The 25,362-nt window shown below is 37.1% G+C and overlaps 5 protein-coding genes across 8 annotated transcripts; 2 read left to right on the plus strand and 3 right to left on the minus strand.

Annotated features, from left to right (window-relative positions):
- Positions 1-2,612, minus strand: LOC113777893 (transcription initiation factor TFIID subunit 14b). Of its 2 annotated transcripts, none has more exons than XM_027323124.1 (6): positions 2,254-2,612; positions 1,696-1,784; positions 1,389-1,610; positions 1,133-1,317; positions 939-1,060; positions 1-412 (listed from the first exon to the last, which is right to left on the minus strand). In XM_027323124.1, the coding sequence occupies exons 1-6, from the start codon at positions 2,359-2,361 to the stop codon at positions 380-382; spliced, it is 759 nt and encodes a 252-aa protein (XP_027178925.1). In that variant the 5' UTR covers positions 2,362-2,612; the 3' UTR covers positions 1-379. The 2 variants fall into 2 exon arrangements, with proteins under 2 accessions (XP_027178925.1, XP_027178924.1); XM_027323123.1 differs by having other exon boundaries at positions 1-398; positions 2,254-2,529.
- Positions 2,613-3,784: 1,172 nt separating this feature from the next.
- Positions 3,785-7,015, minus strand: LOC113778242 (filamin A-interacting protein 1-like). Of its 2 annotated transcripts, none has more exons than XM_027323571.1 (3): positions 6,851-7,015; positions 4,734-5,596; positions 3,785-4,390 (listed from the first exon to the last, which is right to left on the minus strand). In XM_027323571.1, the coding sequence occupies exons 2-3, from the start codon at positions 5,591-5,593 to the stop codon at positions 4,216-4,218; spliced, it is 1,035 nt and encodes a 344-aa protein (XP_027179372.1). In that variant the 5' UTR covers positions 5,594-5,596; positions 6,851-7,015; the 3' UTR covers positions 3,785-4,215. The 2 variants fall into 2 exon arrangements, with proteins under 2 accessions (XP_027179372.1, XP_027179373.1); XM_027323572.1 differs by having other exon boundaries at positions 4,734-5,619.
- Positions 7,016-14,754: 7,739 nt separating this feature from the next.
- Positions 14,755-18,011, plus strand: LOC113778819 (E3 SUMO-protein ligase RanBP2). The gene is made up of 7 exons (XM_027324321.1): positions 14,755-15,032; positions 15,795-16,195; positions 16,292-16,358; positions 16,654-16,727; positions 16,836-16,996; positions 17,399-17,479; positions 17,739-18,011. Exons 1-7 carry the CDS (start codon positions 14,843-14,845, stop codon positions 17,785-17,787), a joined length of 1,023 nt encoding a protein of 340 aa, XP_027180122.1. The 5' UTR covers positions 14,755-14,842; the 3' UTR covers positions 17,788-18,011.
- Positions 17,022-18,776, minus strand: LOC113778820. Of its 2 annotated transcripts, none has more exons than XM_027324324.1 (3): positions 18,351-18,776; positions 17,488-17,587; positions 17,022-17,391 (listed from the first exon to the last, which is right to left on the minus strand). In XM_027324324.1, exons 1-3 carry the CDS (start codon positions 18,694-18,696, stop codon positions 17,337-17,339), a joined length of 501 nt encoding a protein of 166 aa, XP_027180125.1. In that variant the 5' UTR covers positions 18,697-18,776; the 3' UTR covers positions 17,022-17,336. The 2 variants fall into 2 exon arrangements, with proteins under 2 accessions (XP_027180125.1, XP_027180124.1); XM_027324323.1 differs by having other exon boundaries at positions 17,488-17,590.
- A 1,893-nt stretch (positions 18,777-20,669) lies between these two features.
- LOC113778818 (RNA demethylase ALKBH9B) lies at positions 20,670-25,157 on the plus strand. The gene is made up of 6 exons (XM_027324320.1): positions 20,670-21,003; positions 22,318-22,923; positions 23,348-23,433; positions 23,535-23,845; positions 24,014-24,085; positions 24,180-25,157. Exons 1-6 carry the CDS (start codon positions 20,811-20,813, stop codon positions 24,472-24,474), a joined length of 1,563 nt encoding a protein of 520 aa, XP_027180121.1. The 5' UTR covers positions 20,670-20,810; the 3' UTR covers positions 24,475-25,157.
- The last annotated feature ends 205 nt before the right edge of the window (positions 25,158-25,362 follow it).

Genomic DNA, 25,362 nt, shown 5'->3' on the forward strand with positions numbered 1-25,362 from the left:
TAGACAAACCACTGATAATCTTATTTACAGGCAAATCCGGTGTTGTATTAACATCTATTGCAGTTAGACAAGACTTGATGCAACTCGTACAGAATAATACAGCGATCCCTAAACCTACCAGCCTAAGGAACAGCAAAGAGAAAAAGAATAAAAAGACACTGCCTGCAAGAGAACTAGGAAAGACAAAGGTGGCAAGCTACCTAGATAATGAGTCAGTTCAAATGTACAATGAACTACATACACGCGCTCATTGTTCAACCCATTCAGAGTGGACATATATGCTGAATGTTGACTTGCACAATCATGTACATTCACTAACCAGAGGCTGGTTTAAGAGATTGGGGCATCCCATCCATCATGCTCAATTGCCTTCTCAGCTTCATAATGTGAGCTTGCACCTATCATGCAAGAACTATTGCTAAGTCACATAAGAGTCAAAGAAGCAACCAAAGTTTTTAAGGGGAAAAAAAAACATGATCTTAGAAACACACACCCACAAAAGTTAGTCATCAATAATCCACCGCCAAGACAGTTTACAATGACGAAGGGAAAAAAGTTTATTATGAATTTTTGAAAGATTAAAACTGAAGATACATATTTCCCTTGCAACCTTTGCAATATGGAAATGAGGGGGAAAAAGACTGAAGGATTAACGTGAGGTTGTGCTCCCAACAATATCAACAAAACACTTCCACAGTATTTCACTGATGGTATTTTGGCACAGAAACTTCATACTCCTCACCAATCAAATAACATAAAACGTCGTCAACTGCAATCTTTTCAAGAAAATGGCTTTGAGGCACAAAACATATGCAGCTACACAGGATTCATCAAGAACAAAATACCATATGTGCACAGTCATCAATGCATGGTTGAATCAGGAAAAGTCAAGTATTTGAGAAGCCACAAAACAAAAAAACAACAAGAAGAATTTTCACCTGTTGACGAGCTGCGGCAAGCTTTAGCAGTTCATCTGCCTCCGAGAAATTGACGAACCAGGGGCTAAGCATATGATCTTTTGTGTCACCTCTGCCACTTTCATGCACCTCTTGAACTGGAGCTGAGAAAATAAAGCATAAATGAGAATTTAGAGCAAACTAAGCGAACATCATTTTATAAGAAAATGCCATACCTGGAGGCAGACTTAACGTGGCAGGAAGTCGAGGCACAACTACTGCAGGATGATTCTGGACACGAGCTAAGAAATCTGCAGGTGGTTCAGGGAAAACAATCTCATTGTATGTTTCCACAACAACAGGTTTTTTAGTTGACTGAGGTCCGCTGTCCTCTTCAGAATACAACTTCAAATGGTGATACCTAGAAAGGACCATACACACATTAAAAGGCAGAGAGAGAGAGAGAGAGAGAGAGAGCAAAGGATAACTCACAAGTCTAACTGCTTGTCACAGACATCATTGTGGAAGAAAAGGGAGATAGCAATTTCAAATTCACCCCAACCACATTCAGATATCTCAAACGGTGGTGATTCAACAACTCTCACAGGATTATTAAAGCTTGGATGCAACTGAAATACAGCTCGCTTAATTACAACACCAAGATCCTCATTTGTGGCCCCACGAACATAAACTGTCCACTTATGCGACAGAGTTCTAATTCACACCAAATCATTCAAAAATAAGTAAACAATCAGCAGGAAAAGGCAGGAAATCAACTCAAAATTACCTCTTTACTTACTCGCTGGCTTTTCTACCAAGCCAAAATGCTATTGTTCCATAAACTATAGGAACAGAAACTTCCACATCTTTGACCCTCTTCACTGCAATCTGTTCAAAACCCACGAGCTACTTTAGCATATTCCCTATGATAAATAAAGACAGAAATAAAAAAAGTACTGTAAACATAATCCAACATCCGCATGCATGCAGCTGGATCAAACCTAAAAGGGGGACTGAAAAAGTTCAAAACTTCAACTTTACTAATTCAAATACCACAAAAAATAACAATAATAATAATAAAGGCCTTGAGCATAAGAAAAATTAAACCATCGTCACATGATAGAAAAGAAATCATAGAAATTAACCTTCAGGAACAATGCTTGAAAACAACAATAACAACAACAAAAAACAACCACGAGAAAAGTTAGATTCCCACATAGTTGCAAGTAACACATGCAATTGCAAACATGCAACAATAACAACGTAAAATGAAACAAGAAGGGCTAAGTTTTACGTAATTACGATCAAAACAAGAGTCAGAAACATAAAACTACAGAAGAAAAATGAAAACGGGTACCTTCTTTTCGGAATCTTCGGAAGGCCTAGTGATTTTAATACGTTGTATTTTGGGAGTGGACTCATTGGTCCCATCTGGTTGACATTCACCTTGCAAATTTTGAGGCATTCTTTATTTTTTGCATGAAGGGACTAACTAGGGCCGCTTGTTTCTTCACATTTGACGGATTCTGGTGAGAATTGAATGAAATCAGGGTTAGGGTTTTGGGAGGGAGAGTTGAATTGAAGGAGAGGGGTTTTAGCTTTCAGTACTACTTTGTTATTCAAGTAAGTTAAAGTGGTTGGACTTTGGTTTTGTCTTTTTGCGTGTGGAATGGCGCTAATTTTTCAGAGGAGTTTTGGTAAAGCGAAGTACTACGTCGTTTAGTGGAAGTAAAGTACTAAAACGCAACCAACCAGAGATAGTTTATACAGTGTTAAATGTATATTGATGGGTCGGGCTTAGCACGCTTTTGGAGCACCCGCGCTAAACAGACCCGCTAATCCAAAAGGTTGCCATGCTCAGTCCTCGCACTTAGGGCTGTCAACGGGCCGGGTCCGGGCCGGAATTCATTATTCCGGACCCGGACCCGAATTACTATGCCGGATCCGACCGGTTTACCCCGACAGGGTCTTTTATTCTATGTTCCGGATCCGGATCCGGGTCTACCCGAACAAATTTACCAAATTTTATAATTTCTAATAGAAATGAAAAAAATATATATTTGTAAACTAATTTCTAACTAATGCAAAGAAAAAATCAAATAAGAAAAGAAATCAAAATTAACTTTATTAAAATACATCACCCTAATCAAGTTATATTGATAAATATATATATTTTAAATTATTAATTCATTTATATCCGGATCCGGGTCTAATACGGGTCGGAATACTATATTCCGTATCCGACCCTTTTTTTTGTTTGACAAAACGGATCCGGGAAACGGAATTAAATCCCTACCCATACCCGCAATAATTTACGGATCCGGTCCGGATCCGGGTCTAGACCCGACCCGTTGACAGGCCTACTCGCACTTGAGCCTTCTCGGGGCCGAATTTCTATTCTTTGTGGGAGAAAGAAGAAGGATGATCCGGATTTGAAGAGACAGATCCATTTCTGGATCCCAAATGCTTCCCAAGGGATTGGTTTCAGTACTATTTATTTACCCGACGCGAATTATATGCATTGGATATTCTGTAGAAATTTACATAATTCCCATTAGAAGAAGTGATAGAAAAAAAGTATTAACAAAAATCTTTTAAAAAAAAAAAGGGTTTCTGGCAAATATAATCTAATCTAATCTAATCTATCCGAACAACAATACAAAGACAGTTATGATGGGTTTGCTTCCTGATGTTGATAAATCCTCGTACTTGGAGTCTTGCCTTTCCAATCCTAGGATGTTTTCTAAATCAAATCCTAACTACGACAAGCTATTCTGCTGAGTTCTGAACAGTTCCCAGTGCATATGAGCAAATATCTTATGACTTGCCCCTTCACAGGGAAGGGATGGTGCTGTCGGCAATCGAAGTACTGGCACCACTGCGAGACAAAGTAAATGCTGCCACTAATTCAGGCGCTAGAAGCGCAAGGGGCAGCAAGTCAGAACAACAGAAATTGGGAAACATCATGGGCACAACACATGCTTTTATGCCAGGAATAAAATGTCAAAGCTCACATTCCGTGAGAGAACAACATTCAGGACATACAATTGATAAGTGACAATATGCACTTCACTGAAGGAAACAATCGACTAGGGATTGCAACTCTGCATCCGTACCAAATGATCTTCTCTACTTCATCTTTCATGGTGAGCCGATAGATGACAAGAAATAAACAGGTCTCTTCCGAGAGTATGTTTTCAAGAAAAGAAGCCTTCGCCCATCTGCAGCTCTCACCAGCATCCACCCAAGGCTATAGGACACGTGACTCCCAAAGTTAAACAGGGCAGATAGCCCATGGAAAACAACCAAGCATGCCAAATCAGATGTTGGAAGAACTCAGCGCCATAACCTTGCACTGCTCATTCATGGCTAAGAGCTGCGCCTCTTTCTTGTCAAGCAGAGCACTAAGCCTCACATTCTCTTCCATAAGTTTCTGAACTTCAGCCTCTTTCTGCATTTTCTCACTCTCCAACTGACTAGTCTTTGCTACTAGCCTGCTTCATTTACAATGTAATCAACCACGTTAAACTCATAACAAGCGCAATGAAACAGGTGGAAGAAAAGAATTCTCCTAGGAGTATGTCATGTATGAAGAGAATCTCTCTCATTTCTTTACAGTTATACTCATATTACGAGTGTTTTCATTAATGTGGAACACCATTAACATGGAAAATACCTGCAGACAGTTTTTTTTTTTAAAAGTAAGCTCCATAACTATTAAACAAACAGTTCAATATGTGCAAAAAAAAAAAGAGGTTCTACTCATCCATTTACTAAGCATCTATAAAATGCCAAAGAAAAGGCAAAATGAGCAAGGGAAAAACAGAAGATACTGACCGCTCAAAAAGCCTCTCAATTGTCTGAAATTGCTTTTCTGATGAAAGAAGCGTCTCTCTTACACTAATAAGACTACTGACATAAGTTTTTAGTGATTCAAAATCTCGCTTAACACGGGCAAGCTCTAACTCATTTTCTGCAGCTCTTTGCCTCTGTCTAGAAGTTTCCCCAACCAACTCTTCAACCCTTTGTCGCATCTCATTCAGAATACAGTTTGTTCCCAAAGCAAAATTTTCCATCTCCTCTAACTTTGTAGACATGTTTTCAATTTGAACTGCCTTTCTTTTTATCTCTTCCTGGCCTACTGTTACCTTCTCTTTCTCCAAAGCAGTTTCAGATTCTGCCACTAAAACCCTCTTGACAAGGCATTCCATAACATCTGTCACCATTTGTACACCTTTCAGTAGTTCACCAATATAAGCTCCATCTTGTTCATCGAGTAAGTCATTATCACTGGCAAGCTTTGTCCAAGTTTCTTCCTCTAAATCTTCAAATGGAGAAAGATCCACGTTCCTTGACCATCCAGATAATGGTACACCATTTTTGTCCACAAGTCCCACTCCATCCACTTGTTTTATGCCGCAGGAGGTATGGGCCAGATGAGGAACAGCCATGATTCTTGCTTTGGATTTCAAGTATGTTAACATAGTTGCAGTAGTTTTAACTCGTCGCCATAAAAGATCCAACTCCTTCTTTGTGTCTTCCTCGGACCCTTGTACACATAACTTTACTTCTAGAAGTTTTACTTGCAAAGCATCCACTTGTGCCTGGTTTCTTTCCATCTCCTGCTTCCAATCCAACTGGGTTTGGCTCAACTGAGACTTAAAACCTGCCAGGTTGACATCTTCTTCTGTTGCCATCACCTTCAACAATCATGCAAGGCATGCTTAGGAATTTCAAAAAAAAAAAAAAAGTGAAGTGAATCACCAAAGATATGCACAATAAACACCAGCAGAAGGAAATATCTTCCAGAATATATACCAGTGACATGACTTATGTAGTTTCTAAGGTCCAGGTAAAAAGAATTTCAGTGAATCTTATGACAGCTCCATATTCATAATCCTATTTAGGTCGCGGATGAGAGAGAGAGAGAGAGAGATAGAGATTGGGAGTGTGGTAGAGATTTACAACATGTAAGTGTCATAGAATCTGAAAAAACACAATGAAAATAAGAAGCCCGGGAACTATGTATGCAAGTACACATGTTCGTCTCTCAAAATCACATAAACGACCAAAAGACTGCTTGCCATTTGTATATGATTTGTCTGCTACTAAGTTCAAAGCCCAAATTTCATATCCAATTCTAATGCTGTTTCTCAATGAAATAAAACATCAGTGATCAGTACATGTAAAAAAGTAATCATCCATGCCGAAGGAGCAATGAACCTTGAACTCATATTAAAGACTCCTTTACATAATAGCAGAACTAGGAAATGAAAGTGCATCACCATCCTTTGAGAAAAAAAAAATGAACAGAAAAAGATAATACTTTTAGAAAGCAAATTAAGTAACCTAACAAAGATTTGGATAGTAAGCTAGTAAAATAACAACATATGTTTAACAAATCCACCAAAGGGAAAGCTTTTGTGGCTTTTTCCCATTCTAGCATATTAAAATTACACTATACTGTTAAGCTTTAGCTACACTGGCAACACCAGGATCGCCACCGCACTAAAGTGAGAAAAATTTGAACCCCAGATACTGAAATATGGTCCACAGATCAATCTTCACCAAATCTTCTTAGAACATAAAAAGCTAATCAATTTCTATAGCTCAATAGTTAAATTAACACAACCCCGAGAGAAAAATCCCAACTTTAGCAGAGAAATACAACAGCATTACATGAAATGAATCCCCAATAATCTAAGACGTACAAAATGGTTAATCCTCTCTTAATTAACCCCCTAATGCCTCAGGTGGCCAAAATCTTTTGTGGCATTACGCGAATCACAACTATTACAGGAAACAAGAAAAGGAAATTAAAAAAAAAACCCAATTTACCAAAAGATTAAAAGGGCCAGTATCACAGGCAAATGACAATTATAAATTAATTAAAAAAAAACTCAAAAAGAGAGAGAGAGAGAGAGATCAAATAAAAAGCCAGAGGAGTATAGCACCTTTGATTTTGAGGGAAATGGGGGAGCTCGGAAAATGTTTCGAGAGAGGAGAGATGAGGAGGGTGGTGGTGGACGATGATGACGTTGGTCCAACACGCGTTGTCTGAAGAAAGGTTTTAAGGTGAAAAGGAATTAAGGGAGAGGCCCAACCAACACAGGGTTTGTTGGTGGTATTACCTCTCCACTTTACTCTTTTCTGTGTTTCGGATAATTTTTACGCCACTATAATTGCTTTGATTAAAATAATGGAAGCAGGCTATTTCTTTTTTACCCCTAGAAGTTTGCTAATTTCTAAAAACAGTGTACTATTTCACTGTAATAATTTATTAAGCCCGTACAAATTATTGTGCTTGTGATACTTAACACGTTAAACTCCAATTCATAAGTTTTCCTCTCTCCACATCTAATTGATAGACTGTATTGTAAATCAATTCTCTTGATTTTGGTGAAAATTTGCATGATCAAGTGATCACATCAACTAATACTACTGAATCTAGTATCTTATTTCTATTAATCAAGTGTAGGTTGTAGCATTCATGTCTAACATTTGAGTGATACAAAATGGGTCAAATGAATTTGATATTGGAGAAATTTTTGGTTTTGAATCAATGACGATGCACTAATTAAAATTATAAAATCCACCGATTTCAAATTAAATATAATTCAAATAAGATCGTGGACGTAAGATTCTTATTTATTCAATTGACAGTATCAGATCGGTCAACCATCAATCGTTGAATTTGTCACGCAATTGATGCGTACTAACATTAAAGTTTGGAAAAAATCGCCAATTTAATCCTCAAACTATTTTACTAAAACCAATATAGGTCCCGTATAGGTCATGCGATAAAATGTTGAGGAATCAAATTGGCTTTAGTAAAATAGTTTGAGGACTAAATTGACGATTTTCCTTAAAAGCCAAAACGACAGAAGAAACATTAAGAAAATGATCGTAGAGTAAAAATTGCAAATTCATAAACAAGACGGCCTAGTATCTCAATCATTACGCATATTTTGATAATGCCAACTTCCCGTTTTGCAGACGATTACGTACACATAATGAAACTATCTAAACTACTTAAAGCCGCGAAGCCTGATGAACAGTTGATTGTGCCGGTTTCGCTGTGGTTTTGCAGCTCATTTTGTCCTTTTTAGTCTTTTCGCGGGCTTCATGTAGCGCCCTTGCTTCTGCTTCCGCTTGTCCTCGTTGCTTTTTTTGTTGCTTTGCTCCCATTCTGCCCTTTCCCTTGGTTCGCCTGTAATTTTGTCCCCAATTTTGTCCTTTTGTTTCTCCTGGATCTTCCGCTGTTGCCTGACTTTACTCACAAATGTTAGCTTTTCTCCCCAATTTCGTCCTTTTCTTTCTCCTCCATTTTCTTTCTTCAAACTATAATTCTCTCTTCTCTTTTATATTTATTATGATATTCATTAATCAATAAATTAATTACTCAAAATATATATATTAACAAACATATTGATTTTGTAAAAAAAATGCCTCGAGTCACCTTATTGTAATTTAAATTTCTGTAACACATAAGCTCATGTACTATTCGTTGACTTTGAATAAGATATTCATTAATCAATAAATAAATTACTTCATGATTAGATAAATATAATGAGCTAACAAGCGTTAGTAATTTTTGACATCAATGATCTAATAGACTCTTTAAAATTGTGTTTTTTCTCCATAACACAGAAGCCCGTGTACTATTTGTTGATTTTGAGTAACATATTCATTAATCAATAAATAAATGACTTCATGATTACATAAATATTAATAAGCTAACAACCATGATTAATTTTTCATATCAATGAGCTAATAGACTCTTTAAAATCGTGTTCGCTACAAGGAATGCAGATAACAGAATGTTGGCCGACATTTGCACATAAATATTTCTTGCATGAAGGAAGTGTCGTGTTGTTTACCCCATAGTTATTAAACCTGGCCCGCCCCAATGGTTCAACCGGTTAACCCGGTGAACTGGCCATGAAACAGAGCTGGTTTGTAATTGAATCGTTTGTGCACCAAATCCGTTGACTTTTCAACGGACCGGCGGTTCAACCGAGTTGCTTGGTTGAACCAGACAGTTTGTAAAGAACCCAGTTTTGGGATAAAAATGATTAGAAAATGCTCCAATGCTGATTAAACCCGGCCCGGCCTGGTGGTTCAACCGGTCAATCCGATGAACCGGCCATGAAACTGGGCTAGTTTGTAATTGGATCGTTTGTGCACCAAATCCGTTGACTTTTCAACGGACCGGCGGTTCAACCGAAATCGGACAATTTGTAAAGAACCCAGTTTTGGGATAATCATTGAGCATAAAAACTACGCGCACTCACCACTAGCCTAGCAGCTCACTTGGTGCTTATTCACTCCTTCTATATTATATATTAGATTTTTATTCTTATTTTATTTCTTCAAAACAATATTTGTTTGGAATCTTTTAATAAAATTTTATTATTCTCTAAATTCTATAAATTATGAAATAGATTTAAAAAATAACATATTACACAATTCATTTTAAAAACAAATATTATTCTTAATAACCTTTCGTGCTTAAAATTCAAAAATAAACTAGATAATTACACTTAGATAAAATTTTATACTTGAAGTTTGATGGATTACTAATTAAATTTAGGTTTTGTTAATTCTTATAAGAATTAATGATTCTATAATAAATTGGACTAACTGAGTATTTACTATAACATAGTTTATTTTAGTTTTAACCATATCAAAAATTATAAAACATAATATTTAAATATATGTAGTGACCCACCGGTTGAACCACTCACCCGCTGGTTGAACCAGTAATCTCTTGATCCACCTCTTTCACCGGGTTCCTCTCCGGGCCGGGTTTAATAACTATTGTTTACCCTGCTCAACGACAACAATTATTCTATCAACCTCTTTGACAGAGACTTCATCCAGCAATCTTGATCAACAAATGTTCATTACAGCTTATGAGACATAACAGTTATATTCCCCTAAATTATCCATCATTTATGTAATGAAATAAAAAATTTACCACCAACTATGAAATTCCTCTCATTACACAACTTCACAAAATTTTACCATTACCGCCCACTCTAAATATTTACAATAATAACCACACATATATAAACAAAAAAAAAAGATAATATAAACAACATCAAACAATCATAACATACATTTTCTCACCCAAAATATATATATCAAAAAAAATTCATTTTCTCAAAAATATATATATCAACAAAAACTTCACACACATCCAATAAATATAAATCAACTATACCAATCTATCTTTAACTTCCATTCATTTCACCAACCATTTTCTAAAAATATCCAATAATTTCTTTATATTCAAAAAAAAAGTTATAATTAATTCTATACCTTTTATATATAATTTATCTTCCACAATATATATATTAACAAAAATATTGATTCTCTAAAAAAACAACTTTAATTCTATAATACAAACACAGACTTATTTTCGCTACAAAAAGATATAAATATATTTTTATATCCTATTTATTACCCATTTTATATATCTCCACTTTTTTCAAAATATATTTTACTCCAACCAATTATTTTTCACAATATAACATAATTTCTCTCTATTTCAAAAATACTCCTTAAATAATATTCATTAATAACTGAATTATTTACTTAAAGTTCTTCCATTTTTAAATTAAATAACATAACACAAATGCAACTACCATAAAACACTTATCAACAAAAAATCCATAGCTATTTAATAAATACAAATTAATTATACCACTTTCCATTACCTTCCATTAACTATATTCCAAAAATATTACTTCAATAACATTTCAAAAACTAAAAAATTCAAAAATATACAACCAAAAACCAAAATTAAAAAAAAAACTTTTCTCTAAAATTATAACCTACATTATCATTAAACAATCAACAATGGACACCTGCGAAACTCGCGGGGCACCCGGCCTAGTTCATATCTAACACATCCATCTCCCTTTGGCGAGCCTGGTCAGTTTCTTTAAGATTATTATTGTGAAAAGGACTGGCTTTCATTTACGTCATCAATAATCAAAACTAGCATCTGCCATACTTTGTTCCACAGATGTCAATTGGCAAAATTTTCTACCCATGGTGTCAATTTGCAATTTTTACTCTACGATCCTTTTCTTAATGTTTCTTCTGTCGTTTTGGCTTTTAATGGATGAAGGTTTTCGTGTTTATTGGGTTTTTGACTGTGCAAATTGTTCATTATTTGGTGACACCTCATTTAGGCTATCCTTGTACTGCCGCCAAATTGGCACATCTAAGCACCATCATCATCAGCAATCAAATCTTTAATCTTGACAGGCAAGTCGGAAAAGAGGTTTCTGATATAATATGGGCATCACCGCATCAGAGAAAAAATTCAGTAGCAAATATGCAAGATTCTAGGTAATATATGATTATGCTGGTGTATCTGTACAGTTCATGTACTCTTCAATCTCGTCTTTCACATTTACATGTTACTGCACAGTTTATAGACAAGAGTCACAAGACTGGTATTCTCCTATGTGAAAGACGGAAGTTTTGGAGATGCGGTGAGAAGGCCAGACAGAAGACCAACAATGAAGGCTCTGTTATAAGTGGTTGGTTCTACTTGGATAGAATTGTTTCGGGAATCAATATAGCTGTCATTGAGAAATGGTCCACCAACAAGAGCTCCAGTTGCCATGTTTGGATTTGGAGTTGGTGAACGAAGCCACTTGAACCCATCATTGCAACCTGTATTAGCATCTGCCGGAATTGAAGCTCCCCTGTGATGTACATACTTGGGGTAGTCACTGCTATATCCAACGAGGTAGCTCATCTTCATTGGATTACTTTCCAAAACATAATTTGCTTGAATTAAGTTGATTGAAAACAAGATTACGATAGGAAATGGGAAAATCTAGAATCATGATCTTGGTGTGTCATACAACAATACATTGGTTCTTGAGAGACTTTAGAAGTAATTTAACTGGGACCACCTTTTCTAGAGCTACTCGATGTGGCCAATTAATGCAGCTAAATCAGTTCTTAGATAGTGTGGTTAAAGAATGAAGTACCTGTGAAATTGCTAAACTTCGCAAGTTCAACTGAACTGAGGAACTGACAGGGACAGAACCACTATCAGACAAACGAGTATTGGTATTCACATTCGCTATATTAGTATTTGCAATTTGTTATACTAGTGTCTGTATAGTACTGTGTTGTATGTCACTAGAGGCTCCACATCCTAAAATAATAATAATAATAATAGGGTTAATTTTGATAAACCCCTTCAAAAAATTCTTATTCCTCGCATTGATCCTGAATGTTTAATCGAATCAATTCACCGCTTACTCTATTATAGTTCTCCCAATCAAGTACAATTAGGTTGGAAGCCCAATTGCGTGTCGAATTTAGCATGTGCGATGCGTGTAGTATTTTGACTTAGCCAAATTACCCCCAAGTTTTTAATTATAAAAATTTTTTAATTGCTTGGTCTTGTTGAAAAATTTTCAAAATAAGCTGGTTTTTCCCCATCTCACTAAAAATTCTAATTTTGTGCAATTTTAGATTGATCGTAATTGAATTTAATTTTACTATATATTAACTCATGGTTACTATTTTTGATATCTTTGTTATAATGGCAAAATGTATTAGAAAAAATATAATTGTCAAACACATTGTACTTTATATTTCATCAGTTCAACATTTTTTACAATAAGCATAATATTCACATTATGTCTCTACTTATTTTACTAGTTTAAACTAGGGGGAGTGCCCGCGCATCGCGCGGGTGTTTGGTGCCTGTGGTTAAAGAAGTGTTTTCGTTGAACTAAAAATAGTACACTATGTGACATAATTAGAGGTAGGTACGATTACGAGATAAACAACATAAGAACCACCCAATATTAGAATCAGCAAGTTCCCAAAGACAAATAAGTAGATGCAGCAAATTCCCAAAAATGTACGGACAAATAGGTTTTCCATGATCCAGATAGATAATAGAGTAGTTCAAAAAGACATTATGTATGTCCACTTATTTAGTGATAGTAATAGTAGTAAAATCTTTTAGATGCTGTAATAAGCAGCATTCAGATACGTTGCTTCTTGGTGGTTTCTTCATTTTGTTTTGCAGGGGTTGTACCACTGGTTCCTTCACTGGACTTTGTAGACGGTGAGGGTGCCAAAGTGGTTGAGTTGTCTCTTTTCTTTGTTTCCACTGCTTGTATTGCAATATTCATTTGTGTTCCTTTAGAGTTAAGGTCTGGGTTGTCGGCTACTTCAGTTGCGTTTATTGCACTTCCGGTATTCCAGGATGTAGATGTTGTTCCGTAGTGACAAATATTAGAAAACCACACAAATGACTTGATACCCAAAAAGCTAACCTTATTCCAGAAATCCCACCGAGAGCTTTTTCTTGCTGTTATCCCGAACCTATAACATTATAAGAACACCAGTCAAATTACAGAGGCCTTCTAAATTTGTGAAAAAATCTGTATGTTGCAGCTAAATTACAAGGGCCAAGTGTCAAATTTTAGGAATTAAGCACATATCAATGCCAGACACGGCCCAAACCACCCACATGAACGACAAAATTGCGGGAAAAATCTTACCTCAAGCTGAATCACCAGGAGTAGCTGCGGCTAAAGAACATTCTGAGATGCTCGGTAGAAAGGCATAAAAAATAGCCCAAATCCCAGAATATTAAAAGGGTGAAACCGAAGAAGATGAAAGAGGAGGCATTGAAATAAGCATAATCAATGCGCAGCCGTTTGGGGAAAGGAAGAGGCATGGAAAATCCCAATCCCTGAAGCTGAAAGGGGGGAAACAACCCAATCCCAAAGGCCAGATATGGAGTCATTAATAAACCCATGTTTATGGCCGTTAAATTCAGGCATAAATGACATCAAAACAGTGGAGTTCACACCTGAGAGAGGATGAAAAGACAAACTGGGAATCATGACGCTAAAGCTAACAATATCATGAGACAACATCCAAAGAATACAAAAACTAATATCCAGATGCAAACATGAAGTTATCCGGAAAGCTCATGAAACATTAGGCAACAGTGGCTAAGAACAGCAGGGAAAAAGGCTGTTCAAGTTACAGACACAAACGGTTGTCTGTGAGAGCGGCTAAGACTCATTTTTGGCAATTTCAGCCAAAGCGCGAGTCCCAAACGGCTGTCTGCGGCTCAAGAGCTGAAAGTGTGCTGTGTAAAGGCCATTTCAGTAATTACACAAATCCACATGCTTATATGAGTTGTACCAAAAGCAACAAATGGTTCCAGATTAATTGCACATACCATAAATACCCAAACACACAACCACATTTAAAGTTTTAAATGTCTATAAAGAAGGCCATTTCGGTTAATATACCCAATCACAGGCTTTCCTGACCTGTACCTTCAACTTGCAAAACACTTCATAATATAAGGAATTTCCAAAAAGTCCCTACCTATGCGGTTGAAATTCAACCTCCTCTTTGACAAAAACTCAATCTTATATAGTATAAGGAAATTTGTTCAAATTTTTTTTTTTTTGTAAAATTTTATATAGCATGGGATGTGTATATTGGCCGGTTCATAAAATTATATATGTTGCACATGCGAAATTCAGAACGAGATTGGGCTATCCAACCCAATTGTATCTAATTGAGAAATTTGTAATAATGCAGAGAGTGAATCGATTCAATTAAATATTCAAAGAGACAATAAAGATTAAAGAAGCACTTCTCTAGGGGATTTAGTAGAATTAATCCCAAAAAAAAAAAAGCAAAAAAGTTTTACTGTTTTACACCTTCTCCGTTCAGTCCACCAAAAAAAAAAAAATTGTAATTCCACGTAGGTATGGTTTGTCTGGCATTTTGATCCCATCAGTACTACTACTAAAATTAACCATCACCGGGTCGCATAATTTTTTTTCCCTTTTTTTTTCGGTGGAAAGAAACTTCTGGGGTTTTCTTGTTCTTGGTGAGGGACAGAATCTATCACGAGCAAGTTTATACGGATGAGTGGCGGCGGCGGCGATGGAGGAAGTGGAGGACGAGAAGGCGATTGGGACTGCAGCGGTTGTGGCAACCGCAATTACGCTTTCAGATGCTTCTGCAACAGATGCAAGCAGCCGAGGCTCCTGGTTGACAATAAAACCCCAGCCGATTCCAAATGGCTCCCCCGCATCGGTGATTGGATCTGCACCGGTAAGTTCCCCCCAATTATCCATTTGGCAATTGCTTCTGTCTTTCGTTCATTCATAATCCAGGGTAAATAACTCTTGTATGCTCTGATAATTTACTATGAGAATTCTTCGCTTCCATAGCTAGTTAAATTATAGCTTTGTTAAACTATGTCACATTACCTTAAGAGCTGCAGCCATTTCTATTTTTCGATTTTTTCTCCCTAATCCATGATTACCACCTGCTTTTATTTGCCATGGAATTAAGGGTTTCTTCACAGCACATACTTGCTGGTCTCTCAAAAATAAGACCTTTAAGCTAGATGCACGTCTGAGCTAGAGAGAGTAAAGTGCTTGTTTCTTCCCTGCATATGCGATAATCTGATAACCAGATAAGGCTATAAGTTAAATCAAACATTTTGTTATCATCTGAAGCATCTAAAGAGTTTCCAGCATTATTCAGTTGTGTTTAGACTTTTTTCTAAGCTAGTTATTCATCATGCACATTAGAAGAAGTTAAAGATGCCGGTCAAATCTATGCTGCAAGTTTTGTGAAAGAATGTACGAGTGGGATACTACTTTGTTGATTATTTCATGCTGTTTGTTTGTTGCTATTCTTTTCTTCCATGCAATGTCTTTAGCAACAAACACTAGTTCAGTTAGGTTGTGAATTTTTAAAGTTTTTGGATGATGATTTTGTATGCAATCGCGGTTGGCGTGCATTTCTTGGAATATTTCCACTTCCTGGCTGCATTCTGGGTGCGTGTGTATGGCAATGGATCGATAGGTTGCACTAACAACAATTATGCATCAAGAGAAAAGTGCAAAAAATGCGGGCAACCAAAGGAGATAGCAGCGATGCCAGCTATGGCAATCCCTGGAGCTTCTGTCCCAACTTATCCAAATTATTTTGCCAGGGCACAAGGAGGACTCGATCAAAGGATAAACAACGGATTGTTGGGGAATGGATCTCTCCAGCAGTCACTGCCTTTGAGCTCTAACTGGCCTTTTGCTGGGGCTGATAAATTTGGTCTTCAACCAGCTGCTACTTGGCCAGTGAATGGGATGAATACTTCTGGTGTTCTGCATGCTAGCCAAGCTAATCAACTAGTTTCTGCTCCAAAAAGCTGGCGCAGTGGTGACTGGATCTGCAGCTGTGGCTTTCACAACTATTCTTCTCGTGCACAGGTCTGACAAAGCAGAAAATGTTTTAATATTTAAACTTGTTCTTTCAGATGAAGTGACATAGATCACACATCTGAATTTTGTGAAGTTGTCCTGTAGTGCAAAAAATGCAACACTCCAATGCCAGAAGCTGCACGTTCTTCTTTTGTCAGTACGGCAATTACAGGTACGTAGAGATGTCTTTTTTTATGTACCAAGTCTCTTTAAACATTCACATACGGACGTGAATGTTTATTTCTTTGTTTTCTTTAATTGTGGCCTTCTTTTCCACCATTTCCATTACAGGTCCTCCTTTTTTTTTTTGGGGAGGAAGGGGGGGCGGTGGTTGGGCGGTGGGGGCTGTATTGCTACTTGCTTATCATTTTGGGAGGCTCCAATAGAATGAAAGTTGGCAACGTTTATGTTCCTTAATCAGATAGTTTGAGTCTGTAATTGATCTTTTCTGTGCTATTTGATGGAAGCTCATGGAACAAAAAGAGTAGCTTCTGAAGAACTTGTTCACGAATGGGATAGCAAGAGACTGAACGCTGGACAGGTTGGACACCAATTTCTTTATCGGGTTTCAGATTGAGTATTTGATTCTAAATTGTAGCTTTGACCTTTTTTATTTCTATAAATCTGATTTGCTGGTTATGGGTTGCAGCCTGCATATTCAGGACCTGAATCTGTTGTCGGTCCTAGTGGCAGTCAACCATCTCTCATTTACTCGACCTTTCCAAGTGCAAGTTCAGCTTTGGGTCCAAATTTGCGATTTAATCTGCAGGTACCGCATGTACCAGCAGCTCCTACTCTTCTTGGCAAAGGGTAATGATCGCTTCTTTGGTGCTTTGTTCATATTACGTGGAAGTTGGCAAAGGATTTTTTTTTTCCTGGATGTGTTATATTCATCTGGGATGTGGTTATATATGCTTAAGTTTCTCTTGTTCCTCACTATTATGTCATTACCTTTCATTGTTCTGTCCTGCCTTTCTTTGAACAGTCAAAGATTCCAAAATGAAAGTAAGTATTGGTCAAGCTACCTTCTGTGCTCATCTGTCTTCTGACTTGGAGAATCAGATTTAAATTTGTAAAACAGAACCAGTTGTAGCCTTTCTCTATGAATCAAACATTTTTCTGAACAATAAACAGATTCTTGTATGGAGCATTAAGCATATTGTATCTTGGCTCTTAATCTTTTCTTTGGTGTTTGACCCCCATACCTGGCAGGGCAAAACAATGGCGTGATGGGGATTGGATGTGCAATAATTGCAACAATCACAACTACGCATCTCGATCAGAATGTAACAGGTCAGTACCTAGAGAAGCATACTTCCAGTACTAAACTGCTTCTTGTGCTATGATATGTCATCTTCCTACTACAACCCCCACTCCTCTCTTCCTTCAGTGGAGGAAGACCTGCTAAAAAAATTCAATGAAAGTTATAGCAGACCATAGATCAAAGAAATGGCATGGAAACGTTGAGATTTGTTATCACGTCCCTGCATGCTCTTATTTCTGAATTTTTGCAATACAAGTGGGCTGATTCTCAAAGTTCTTGGAATTACAGGTGCAAGAAGCAGAGAGAGGTGCTTCTTCAGCAAGTTGGTGTTGCGTAGCCTACAGCATTGAAGGGATTTTAAGTTTGCTCCAATTGTGTAACAGCTACTGTTGATTATTGGACACATGGATTCGATGCGGTGATCATTCGATCATCCTGCCTAGATTTGGTTTGATTTACTGCACAGTGCGGGTACAAATTGAGTTTATTATGAAAGGTTGTGTTCCAGTGTGAAGTATGAAAATGTGCAATCTTTCTCAGGAGCCTTTTCACTGTTTAAAATGTGGTGATTGAATCTGAATGCACCAAATTTTCATGTATTGGATATACTAGAATACTAGTCAAGGCCGTGGATAACAGAGAAATACAAAGGGTAATAGTTCTCGAACAGAAAAACTTAATCCACTCTTTTAACTCTAGACTATCCTGCACCTACAGAAACTTCAATTCTTGATTCGTAGAGAGATTCTCATTAACCTTTGAACATGGAGGTGGGAGCCAAGGGAGGAGAATCCAGCTGGTAAAGATTGAGTGCGGGGCCAACAAAGCGGAATACTATCCACCCCCCAATAATGATAAAGATGGAAGCATAAGCAAACTTGTTAAGCCAGAACAAGATACCTTTCTCCCCCATATAGAGCTCTACAACCTTCTCGGTCAGAGTCATGGATTCCCAGTCCTTGGGATGAGCTGCTGTCTCTGCTTTCATGGACGCGCCGTCCTGCTGTTGATTTCTTCTTCTTCTTCTTGAACCCCTTCGGAACCGAATCTCCACCGTGTCTGGAGGCTTTATGGGCTGCTGAATTGGTGTTGACGCATTTGGTTCGTTGCTGCCGGTTTCACCGTTGATGTCGTCGCTGCTGCTTTTAATGGGACCAAGCGTGAGGAATTGAACATGTTGGCGTTGGGATGATGCCAGGGAAATTGAAGCTGGGATAGCATTCAAAGGTCTTGGCGGAGATAGCATGGCCGTGTTCGTTACTTACCTGTATCGGAGCCAGTCAGCCAGTGGATGGATTTCTTATCCCTCTTATCCTTCAAAAAATGTTGCTATGCTATTATAAAGGGACTGGCCCCACAAAGGAAAGTAAAAAATTAAAAAAAAAAGGGACATATCAGAGACGTTCAAATAATTGAAAGTTTGATCCTTTTTTTTTTTTTTTTTTTTTTTTTTGTGAATGGAATTGAATGCTTGATCAAATGCAATAAAAATTACTACGATTAAGAAACAAGTTAACTAGGACGTTAAAATTAGCAAAACAAAAAAAAAATGTTAGCCAAATGTGAGGGTGACCGATTGCCCCTACTCAACTTTGTGAAAATTACAAATTAGGCTTGAAATTTTTATAAAAATTTTGGTTTCTCTCATAATTGCCCCATTTAATTTAAAAAAAATATCCTTATATCTTGACAATGCCACCTCTAATTTGAAAAGTGGTCATCTCTAGACAATTAATTCCTTTTTTTAAGTATTTCTTCTAGGTCCCATTGTTTCAAAGCTATTAATTGAGATACATTTAATTACTACTTGAACTAGAAAAATTATAGGAAGTAGAATATAAACCTAAATTTATTTTTTTTTAATTTTAAGTGTACAATCTTGCTCCCGCTGAGTAGTCTGTCCCTAGGTCCTCCTTCATTAGTGTCACCAACATTACATAAGAAATTAATTCCAAGACAAATTTAGTAACATGTTAAATCACCTCTAGCATAGACATGAAAAGGATAATTTCCAAATCAATGCTACAACTAGAATTAAGACAAAGCACACAAAATCTGGAGGGTGCCATTTATTTAATTTCCAAAAACTCCATCATTTACCATGTTTTACTTAGGGATGGCAACGAAGACGGCAAGTGCCCAAATTGGAAGTCATGATGCGAGTGTGGAGATTGAAAAGATTTTTCTCCCCTCGTTTTAAATGTGGCAAGGGACAGGGAAGATACCTCTACCCTGTCCCCTGTTACTAATATAAAATTTAAAAAAGCGATAATATTAGAAAATCTCCTCTGAGGATTATGCTAATATTACTTGACACTTCTAAAGTTTTAAAAATATCACTTATCTCTCTTGTCAGTGAAATGGGAACACTAATTACAAACACATACACACACACATATATATGATGTATGTGTGTGTGTGTATCATAGTTTGTATGATAAAATGATTATTTGGTTATTTTTAGTTTACTTGAATTTTTTACATATTGTAAGTTATTTACTAAAAAATAAAAATAAATATGATAATTGTGAGTTTAGATTTGCTGTAGACATTATAACTATTCATCAATTATATGCATATCTATTAAAATTTGAGAACTAAAAAATCATAATTTATATGATAAAATGATGATTTGGTTTTTTAGTTTACTTCAAATTTTTAAACACATTGTAAGTTGTTTAAACAAATACGATGATTATAAATTTAAATTTGCTATTAAATGTAGAGAAATGAATTAAAAAAAGATCAAAATGATTTTTAACCTTAATTTTACATTGAATATTAGCTAAAAATCTAAAAAATATTTCTATAATGTTATTATTGATATTATATATATAAAAAGAATACAAAATAAAAAAATAGCATTAAACAATCGTGGGACACTTGTGAAATCATGTGACGGGACGGGAGAAGGGGGATTTTAGAGCAGCCCGCGCTATTGACAGCCCTACTGTTTTTCTAGAAGCTTTTGGATTTTGGGGGCTCAATTTGTCTTTTAGCAGTCCAACTACTATTTTCTAGGACAAGAAAACCAGTAAAAAGTGAAAACATTCCTCATAAAAAGCCAGAATCTTCAGAAATTATGCCAAATTTATCAACTTCTCTTACAGCTCGGTTTGCAAACCCGACAAGTCGCCAGGCCCTTTTCAGATAAATAGAAATTTCCAAATACATCCTCCAATTCCACTCTAATTGCAAAAAATCCTTGACTAATTCCGAACCCCATTGAGAACTCTGCCGTAAATTTCACTGCTTGTTGATCTTCCACCTGAAGGAACTCCAATTCCGCGCAATAAAAACTGGGGAATAAAAAGGAGTAAAGTTGGAGTCGGTTGTCCAGCGAGTCGACTCATTATTGGGATGGCGAACCACCACAACCACCAACAGCAGCAGCCGCGAACTCGGAAGGACGACCCGTTTTTACTCAAATACAACGCCGATGACCTCCGAATCGCCTCCGAATTCCTCTCCAATTGGCTGCCTTTTCTCTCCCGAGGGCTTTGCCGTCGCTGCACACAAACCCTCTCCGATCTCGTTCGATCCCTTGATCCCGGTAGTACTCCTCTCTCGCAAATCCTTGCACGCTCGAAGTTTTCTATATTGAATTGCATCTGAATTATCAATATTCTTCTTGCATATTTGTACTATTTGGCTGTATTCTTCACTATTACCAGTTTTTGTTTCATTCTTCTCTCTTGGAGTTATATGTCATCCGTTTATCTTATTCTGTAGAATTAATGGGACCTGGGGTGCTCGAGGAAAAAGTATACGTATACGACAGCAAAATTAGTTGGGTGAAGTGCGGACGAAAAGTTTTCTTTTTTTCTTTTTTTAAAGAGCTGAGCTTTGACATATTTATTTAAGAAGATAATAGAGCTTGTAGGGGAGAAAGCAAGCATACCCCTTATGATCACATATATCAGAAAAGAGGTCAATATCAAAAATTAAGACGATTATAGTCAAGGGATTACAAGGCAACCCATTTGATGGACAGCCCACTTGAGTAATAGTTCTCTGCTCTCCAATCTTCATAGATGGCACAGCTCCAGGCAGGGCGCGGTGCACGATCTTTGATTCTTAGTATCCAAATTTTGTAGATGGCTGCACATGGATATGTAAGAGATTAAGTCCTGAAATTTAACCAAACTAGATAAGTTTCTTTCTTTTAAGTTGAATATGCCCAACTATATAGGCTTCACCGGGAAAAACTCATAGTTGATCAGCTTGTATACCCAAAACTCGAGGTCTAATCCTTGTGACAAATGTGTTTTTACATGTTAACCTGGTTGTAAAAGCATACTTAGGCATATAGTTCTCAGGTGATGCAGCCCTTGCAAGGGGAGAGCAGACCCTTTCCTAATCTGCAAATGCAGATTTTGCAATGTATTTCCAGATTTAGATACATTAGGTCCAGAGTGGTCTAATCCTGACTTCACAGAATGATCTGCCTAATTCCGAATTCTGCAAGTATAGAATTTGCAATGTAAGAATTCTGATGCCAGGGTAGCTTTCTCAGAGACCTGACTTCAGCGTAGCCCTTCTACCTTTTACTACTAGTGAATCTAAGGAATCTTTTTTAGTTGTTTTAGTTGGACTTATTGAGCAGGCATCATTATTGAGAAATATAGAAGAGATGATAGGGTGAATGGCTGTAGTTTCCTGTTCTATTTTTGCCAGCACTATGGAGGTTTTGTGGGCAATTAACATCCAGTAGAGTTTGATTATTAGGTAAGTGAAGATTTCGAGCATGTCAGTTTTAAAAAAATGTAATGCTAACTTTAAGATATTACTGTTGTGCTCAGTTTTGTTGTTCATGGTTTTTATTTGATGAGTTGTCTAATGTGCTTCGGTGTTTCTATGAATGTAGGGGCCGAAGAGAACCCAGTAGTTTTGACTCTGAAAAATATGGACATTAGTGGATGTGACAAAAACAACTGTGACACTACCTCACTTGGAAATTGGAAGGATGATGTAGATGTGAATGAGATTGCTGATACAAATTCATTAGGGTCCTGGAAAGATGGTGTAGATGGGTCATCAGAGCCTGTTGCTGAGATGGAGTCTGAGGCCTCCACAATTGAAACATCAAGCTCATATCCTGCACTTTTTGAAGCTCCTAGGGAGAAAATGTCGTGGGCTGATATGGCTCAGGAGGATGAGCTTGAGGCAGAGGAAGAGAATGAAGTCACTAGTAGGCAGGTTGGCCATGCGAATGGTGTTGCCGAGGAGAATTTAACAGTCCAGGAAGTTAAGCAAAAGACACAGTTGTCAAGGGAGCAAAGAGAGTACATTCGATTTACTAATGTGAAAAGAAAGAAGGATTTTATGTGTTTGGAGAGAGTTAAAGGCAAACCTGTTAATATACTTGACGGCCTTGAGCTACATACCGGTGTCTTTAGTGCTGCAGAGCAGAAGAGGATAGTTGATTATGTGGAAGTGCTTCAGGAGATGGGAAAGAAAGGCGAATTAAAAGGTAAGTCAATTTATCCACCAATTTTATCCATATAAACTCTGTTTTATTGTTATTCTTTTTTTTTATTTTTTATTTTGTGGCTAAGACGTATAATAAACAACCTTTTTCTTTGGTGAAGATGTAAGAACAGGATGGTAATGCAAGAAAAAACTTATGGAAAATCTTTTTGTCTATACATGCATGCTTACAATGAGTCTGAGAGTAGTTGAAATGAAATTTTACTATTTACGGAAGAATTTGATGCTTATGACAATTATCCAGTCTAGCAGATTTATTCACTGAATTAATTGCTGCTTGTTCCCAAAAGCAAACTTGAACAGGAAGGGCAATACTTCTATAGAGACTTCTTCTAGTTGCTTTAAATTGTTATTGTAGTGGTATCTGTAAATGGCCTGGCACTGAAGTGTCTGAATGATTTTCTCAGCACGCACTTTTACTGCACCACAGAAGTGGATGAGGGGCAAAGGTCGTGTTACTATGCAGTTTGGTTGCTGCTATAATTATGCAGTGGTAATTTCTTCTGCTCATTGCTATTAGTGCCCGCATTTTGATTAATCTTGTTGATAGTTTCCAACAGGAAACCTTACAACTTGATCTCTTGCACGTGACAGGATAAAAATGGTAATCCTCCGGGTATCCTCAAGAATGAAGTCGTCGATCCTCTTCCTGACCTCTTTAAGGTCATGATTAAAAGGCTAATCAGGTGGCATGTCCTCCCGCCATCTTGTGTTCCAGACAGCTGCATTGTCAATATCTATGATGAGGGGGACTGTATACCCCCTCATATCGACAATCATGATTTTGTTCGCCCATTCTGTACTGTGTCATTCCTTAGCGAGTGCAGTATTGTATTTGGATCAGATTTGAAAATCATTGGTCCAGGCGAGTTTTCTGGTTCTGCAGCCATCCCGTTGCCTGTTGGGTAAGTCTTTTTTTTTTTTTTCGTTTGGGTGTTTATGTGTGTGTCTTTCGCGATTCAGTCACTGCTTTTGTTTCTTATGCCTGAGTCTAGATGTGCTTGAGAGTTTATAATTTATCAGTTGTCGCTATGAATGTAAGGGATCATTTTTTGGCTATGATGTTGCTTCAGATCTGTTTTTGTGTTAAATGGGAATGGAGCTGATATAGCTAAGCATTGTGTCCCAGCTGTTCCCAGCAAAAGGTACGTATCCAAGCTTCATGACGTATTTTTGCACTGTCATTTTTTTTTTTGAGATGCTTACGCCTTAGTTATATATATATATATATATACCCAGGATATCGATTACATTCAGGAAAATGGATGAATTAAAACGGCCAATAGGTTATGTTCCTGAACCTGATTTGCAAGGTCTACAGCCACTGACTTACGGAGTAGATAGGCCAAAGAAATTGACTTCTCCAAAACCAAGGGGATTTGGGAAAAAGCTGGTAGTCAGAAGAGATGAGGGAGATGAAAACAGCAGTGAAGCAAAAGGATCAATAGAGAGGGGTTCAAATGTACGTCAGTCAAATCGAACTCGACAAGGTTTTGTAAATAGGCGAAACGTAAAGCTGTATTTGGAAAATTAAGGGTTATGTTGAAGTTGATCCAGAGTTGTGTATGGATTCTTTTGCCGCCACATCCAGTGGAAAAAGGAGCTGTTGGTTGTTGGCATGCTTTCCTTTGTACATGGTGGCTTCATCATCTTGCCTTGCTTATGTAGGTGGCGCAAGGAGATAACAAATTTGTGACAGCTGAATCATTAATTGTCCCCGTCTCTTGATTTCTTTACTGCTTGGTGAGAATATTACACAGCAATGGGTCCTGTGACAGATGATTCAGATTATCATCTCAAAGAAGCGTTTAGTCGGATGTAAAGATTTATGGCTGGGTAAGTAAGTTCTCGAGTCAATATTAAGCCTTTTAAGGTTTCCAGTCTCTGGATGATACGTTACTACTATTTGCCCGTGTCTTGTGTGGGGCAAATGAACGGAAGCTATCAGCAGCTGCATCAAATCAGCTATGCGATTGGATTATCTCTAGTTGATTGGTTGTGACAGTAGCAAGCCATTGTGGTTTGATGTTTCTTTTTTTTTTTTTTATATATAATTATTCTCCAATTTCATTTCAGAGTGCAAGTTGTACAACGAGATTTGTAGTTGTCTTTTTCGGTCTAATTCTACTTGAAGGTTGGATTGCATTATAAGTTCATTGTATCAACATTTTAACACACTCCGGAGATTACATAAAATATAATGGATTCCTATTCTTCTGCTGTGGCCCAAGTTCATCACCAGTTGCCTCGATTCTGCAATTCTTGTACAAATGGTCTATCATGGACATTGCTATTTTTTTTTTTTTTTTTGAAAAAAGGAAGGTTTGATAGAAATTTCGTGATCCTCGTTTGATAACATTTATGTGCTTCAGTATCAGTGGTGCCTTGACGTCGAGTGTATTACACTAACAATACGTCTGCG

The sequence above is a fragment of the Coffea eugenioides genome, chromosome 7, assembly GCF_003713205.1.
Source record: "Coffea eugenioides isolate CCC68of chromosome 7, Ceug_1.0, whole genome shotgun sequence".
In the NCBI taxonomy this organism is placed as follows: Eukaryota; Viridiplantae; Streptophyta; class Magnoliopsida; order Gentianales; family Rubiaceae; genus Coffea; species Coffea eugenioides.

Excerpts from the sequence above, each read along its gene's own strand:
- LOC113777893 (XM_027323123.1), bottom strand. The coding sequence starts at position 2,361 with ATGCCTCAAAATTTGCAAGGTGAATGTCAACCAGATGGGACCAATGAG. Across the intron at positions 1,318-1,388 it reads TGTGACAAGCAGTTAGACTT|GTATCACCATTTGAAGTTGT; the intron begins GTGAGTTATCCT and ends GGTCCTTTCTAG. Across the intron at positions 399-938 it reads TTGCCGCAGCTCGTCAACAG|GTGCAAGCTCACATTATGAA; the intron begins GTGAAAATTCTT and ends CTTGCATGATAG.
- LOC113778242 (XM_027323571.1), bottom strand. The coding sequence starts at position 5,593 with ATGGCAACAGAAGAAGATGTCAACCTGGCAGGTTTTAAGTCTCAGTTG. Across the intron at positions 4,391-4,733 it reads ATTGAGAGGCTTTTTGAGCG|GCTAGTAGCAAAGACTAGTC; the intron begins GTCAGTATCTTC and ends TAAATGAAGCAG.
- LOC113778819 (XM_027324321.1), top strand. The coding sequence starts at position 14,843 with ATGAGTGGCGGCGGCGGCGATGGAGGAAGTGGAGGACGAGAAGGCGAT. Across the intron at positions 15,033-15,794 it reads CGGTGATTGGATCTGCACCG|GTTGCACTAACAACAATTAT; the intron begins GTAAGTTCCCCC and ends ATGGATCGATAG. Across the intron at positions 16,997-17,398 it reads CCTACTCTTCTTGGCAAAGG|GGCAAAACAATGGCGTGATG; the intron begins GTAATGATCGCT and ends CATACCTGGCAG.
- LOC113778820 (XM_027324323.1), bottom strand. The coding sequence starts at position 18,696 with ATGCTATCTCCGCCAAGACCTTTGAATGCTATCCCAGCTTCAATTTCC. Across the intron at positions 17,591-18,350 it reads GCTCTATATGGGGGAGAAAG|CAGGTCTTCCTCCACTGAAG; the intron begins GTATCTTGTTCT and ends GAATTTTTTTAG. Across the intron at positions 17,392-17,487 it reads CTGGAAGTATGCTTCTCTAG|GTATGGGGGTCAAACACCAA; the intron begins GTACTGACCTGT and ends TTGCCCTGCCAG.
- LOC113778818 (XM_027324320.1), top strand. The coding sequence starts at position 20,811 with ATGGCGAACCACCACAACCACCAACAGCAGCAGCCGCGAACTCGGAAG. Across the intron at positions 23,434-23,534 it reads GCTGCTATAATTATGCAGTG|GATAAAAATGGTAATCCTCC; the intron begins GTAATTTCTTCT and ends TGCACGTGACAG. Across the intron at positions 23,846-24,013 it reads GCCATCCCGTTGCCTGTTGG|ATCTGTTTTTGTGTTAAATG; the intron begins GTAAGTCTTTTT and ends ATGTTGCTTCAG.